The 3,705-nt window shown below is 43.6% G+C and overlaps 1 protein-coding gene across 1 annotated transcript; it reads left to right on the top strand.

Moving 5' to 3' along the window:
• The first annotated feature begins 492 nt into the window (after nucleotides 1–492).
• Nucleotides 493–1,230, top strand: LOC130211308 (zona pellucida sperm-binding protein 3-like). Its single transcript, XM_056442047.1, has 2 exons — nucleotides 493–972; nucleotides 1,051–1,230. The coding sequence occupies exons 1-2, from the start codon at nucleotides 493–495 to the stop codon at nucleotides 1,171–1,173; spliced, it is 603 nt and encodes a 200-aa protein (XP_056298022.1). The 3' UTR covers nucleotides 1,174–1,230.
• The last annotated feature ends 2,475 nt before the right edge of the window (nucleotides 1,231–3,705 follow it).

Here is a 3,705-nt window from a genome sequence, read left to right as displayed (position 1 = left end):
CCTCTCTTTACTCTTTTATCCCCTTGTCTCCCAATCAAGTTCGATTCAAGTTCGATCGTGGAACGAGCTCCCCACTGACATCGGGACAGCAGAAAGTCTCTACAGCTTCCGCCGGAAAATAAAAACACATCTTTTCCGACTATATCTGGAGTAAAACACAGATTAGCACTTCAGTGGCACTTAAATAGCTCTTATTATGGTACTTTTGTAGTTCGACTATGTTGAGGAAATGTTACTTTCTGTATTCTTGTTGTTCTTAGTTTGTACTCTAGGTTGAATGCACTTATTGTAAGTCGCTTTGGATAAAAGCGTCTGCTAAATGACATGTAATGTAATGTAATGAATCTTTAATTAGTAAGGCCTGTGCAGCTGTGAGATCTACACCTCTGCAAAGCGATCAAGCTAACGAGTCAGTGGGAGGAGCCACTGCCTATTTCAGCCTGCAGTGGCCGTGCTGGAGGAATCTGCATCCACAGTTCTGTGTCTGCAACAATGGGCTCCAGCCAGCTTCTTGTGTTGGGCGTTGTGCTCGTGTGCGTCAGCTTCAGTGCTGCTAGATTCCTCAGAACCAGAGCACCAAACTACCTGGGAGTTGGAGTTGAGCGGGCAGCAGCAGCGCCTGAGAGAGGGCCCTCCAGGAAGTCTACTCAACAAGCCGCCATGTTCCGGGCTCAGCAGATCCAGCCGGTGGACGACTCTCTGTCCTGGAGGTTTCCAGAAGATCCAGTGGATTCGGTGAAGGTGTCCCCTGTCAACTTTGAACTGCGGAAACCAGAGACTGGCAACCGCGTGGCTGTGCGGTGTGGGGAAAGCAGGATCCAGGTGGAAGTGAGCCAGGACTTGCTGGGCCTTGGCAAGCTGATCGACCCAGAGGACATCACACTCGGTGGCTGTTCCCCTACTGAGATCGACGACTGGGCTCATGTGCTGGTCTTTGAATACGAGCTGCACGACTGTGGCAGCCAACGAGTGGTGAGGGTTTTGCTCTTTAAATGCATTGCTGTTGTACTTTCACTGGAATGTTACTCAGTAGTTCTCTCTCTTTCTTAGATGACCGAGGATTACTTAATTTATGCCTTCACACTGATCTACGAGCCCAAAGTGTCTGACGGGAGTCACATCACGAGGAGCCAGAGTGCCGTCATCGGAGTCGAGTGCCACTACACGAGATGATGACCGGCTGCAACGACGCCCTTGAGTTTACTGTGTAGACATTTACTTTGTGTCAAAGCAAACCGAAATAAACTTTTTAATTTCTCAGACCACTGGTTTACTCGGCTCTATTCCTGAAACTCATGACTGAATGTCCCAACTCGATCACAGACTCTGATGCTCCACAGAAAATGGGCTCTGAAAGGGACATTTGAAAATAAGTCTGTGCTCCTGTAAACGGTCCAACAAGACGGGTGCTGCGGTCAAAGTATCTCTTAATCTAATTTTCCTAACTTTTCGTTGAACATTATGTGGAAGAGTTCATTAGTAAAAGGTAAACTGTGGCGCTGTCTGTCATGGTGAAAGTACACTACTCAACTTAAATGTGACCATGTGTCATTTATCCCAATGAGGCTGCTGAGAAGTTGTACCTTAATTGGAAACACTCTACTAGATGTTATCAATGTGTCAAACTGGCTGTTTACCACAGTCCGTCAAAGTAGCTGTGGTTAAAGGGTACCTGTAGTGAAAACGAATATGTAGCCAGATCAAAAGATGTGTTTCTAAAGGTTATTCATGCACTGACGGTCCAGTATTCAATAACAATACGTAGTTTAGGCTGTTCAAAGTCCTCAACTCCGACATGCGACATTGCACTGGAGCTTGAATATGTCGCGGGTGGTGTGACATCAGATCGTTGATAGATCGACAGCCAGCCACAGCGGATGTGTTCAGATACCAATATAAACAACGTCGAGCGCTCGCAAACAAATGCTGAGAGATTGAGAATATGGACGATGAAAGATTGTCTGATTCAGCAACTGGATACTTGTTTGAACCTTTAAAAGCAGACTATCCCCATTTAGTGAATTGTGACAGCGATGATAGCGATGATTCAGATGAAGTTGATGCCGAAGGACCGCCGGTCCAGATGCTTCACCGTGCGGACCGTGCACGCAAGTCGGCGGACGTTTGGTGCAGTTGTGGGAAATGTGTGCCACAAAAAACAGACATAGAGTGCATTTGTTGTAAAGAGCACAAACTTATGTCCGATGATATCGTGTCATTAGACCTCATCTGCTTCACACAAAAGAGTGAGCTTGATAGCTACATCGCACATAAGCCAGCGCTGGAGATGTCTTTCATTGATGCAATGATCGGCCGACATGTTCGGGGGCCTGCACCCGAGGGAGAACTGTCAAATCGGTAAGTTTGCCAGTTGTTTCATGTAGGCTAATTTGCGATCACCAGAGTTGCTGTGATTATTACTAATATTCTGAATATATTCACCTTTATTCTCCCATAAGCGAGAGGCCTAACATTTGCCTGCATACTATCGCCCATGATTATGATGATCCTTTAGCATAGACTAAGAAGCCCATACTTTATATAGCGGTCTCAGTAGGCCGCGCACCATGGAGGCCGCGGTATATCGAATAAGGCCGCGTCCGCTGCCCGTGTATCGTGGCATTCGCAGTATCTCCATTGATTTTGACCATATAGATTGTGTAATTCTTCGCTACGAATGTTTCACGATAGAGGGAAAGACATATTTGGTACACCTTTATAGCTCAGTTTGTTTGTTATAGGCTATCCGCTGTTTTGTCACAGCAAAAAGCTGTATAAATTTATTGCCATTCTCAATATTAAGTCAGTATCAGTGTACCAATTTGTAGTGTATTTGTCTAAAAAATAAAATAAAATTCACACATCTGCAGGCCTTATACATGCATAGGGGTGTAGGGTAGAACCCACCCAGAAAAAACCCCACAGATTAGAACCCCACGTCGTGAAATTTCAAAATATACAAAACCCTACTCCGCACATATTTACAAAAAATACATAAATAACCAAAGACATTTATTTGTCAGTAGAATACATTGTTTTCAAGTATACGTTTTAATATTTCCTCTTTTTTTCAGGCAGTACAGGTTGATGGCCTATCGCACGTTTACCAGATACATCCACCGTGGCGAGCTTTTGGGAAGACACGTCAGAAGACCACTACCTTCATGCTGTGTGGAGTATATCCATAAGAAGTTTCCTTCTGAAGATGGCCACTACACAAGTTTCAAGGAGTACTCAAAAGCCACTGTGAATGACTAAAAGTGCAAGCAATCCTAAATATATTTGAGCGCGAGGAACCAGTAATATATATAATGTGTCATTGTTGGGCAGTGCCAATTTGTACTTGGTAGAAGGAACACATGGTGCTGATTCACGAGTATTTCACAAGTTATTGAATTTGGAAATAAACTTCTGTTATACATTCATATCAGAAAGGAAATATATGCATGTGTGTTTGTTATTTGTCATCATAGTTCCATTTATATCTCAGACCCATCCTCTAATTGCTGAAACATGTTATACCTAGCACCACTGAGCCCTTTTGTATCTACCACTTGGCATCCTTACACAACCTCGCTTCTTGAATGTAGGTATAAATAAGCTTTTGCATTCATTATCTGATGGGACTAGCATGTGCATCACAAACTAAAGCTATAGACTGTATACAATAATACAAATATATATAACACAAATATCAAATCAAGT

This window comes from Pseudoliparis swirei, chromosome 20, assembly GCF_029220125.1.
Source record: "Pseudoliparis swirei isolate HS2019 ecotype Mariana Trench chromosome 20, NWPU_hadal_v1, whole genome shotgun sequence".
In the NCBI taxonomy this organism is placed as follows: domain Eukaryota; kingdom Metazoa; phylum Chordata; class Actinopteri; order Perciformes; family Liparidae; genus Pseudoliparis; species Pseudoliparis swirei.
This window is presented reverse-complemented; position numbering and strand designations above follow the sequence as displayed.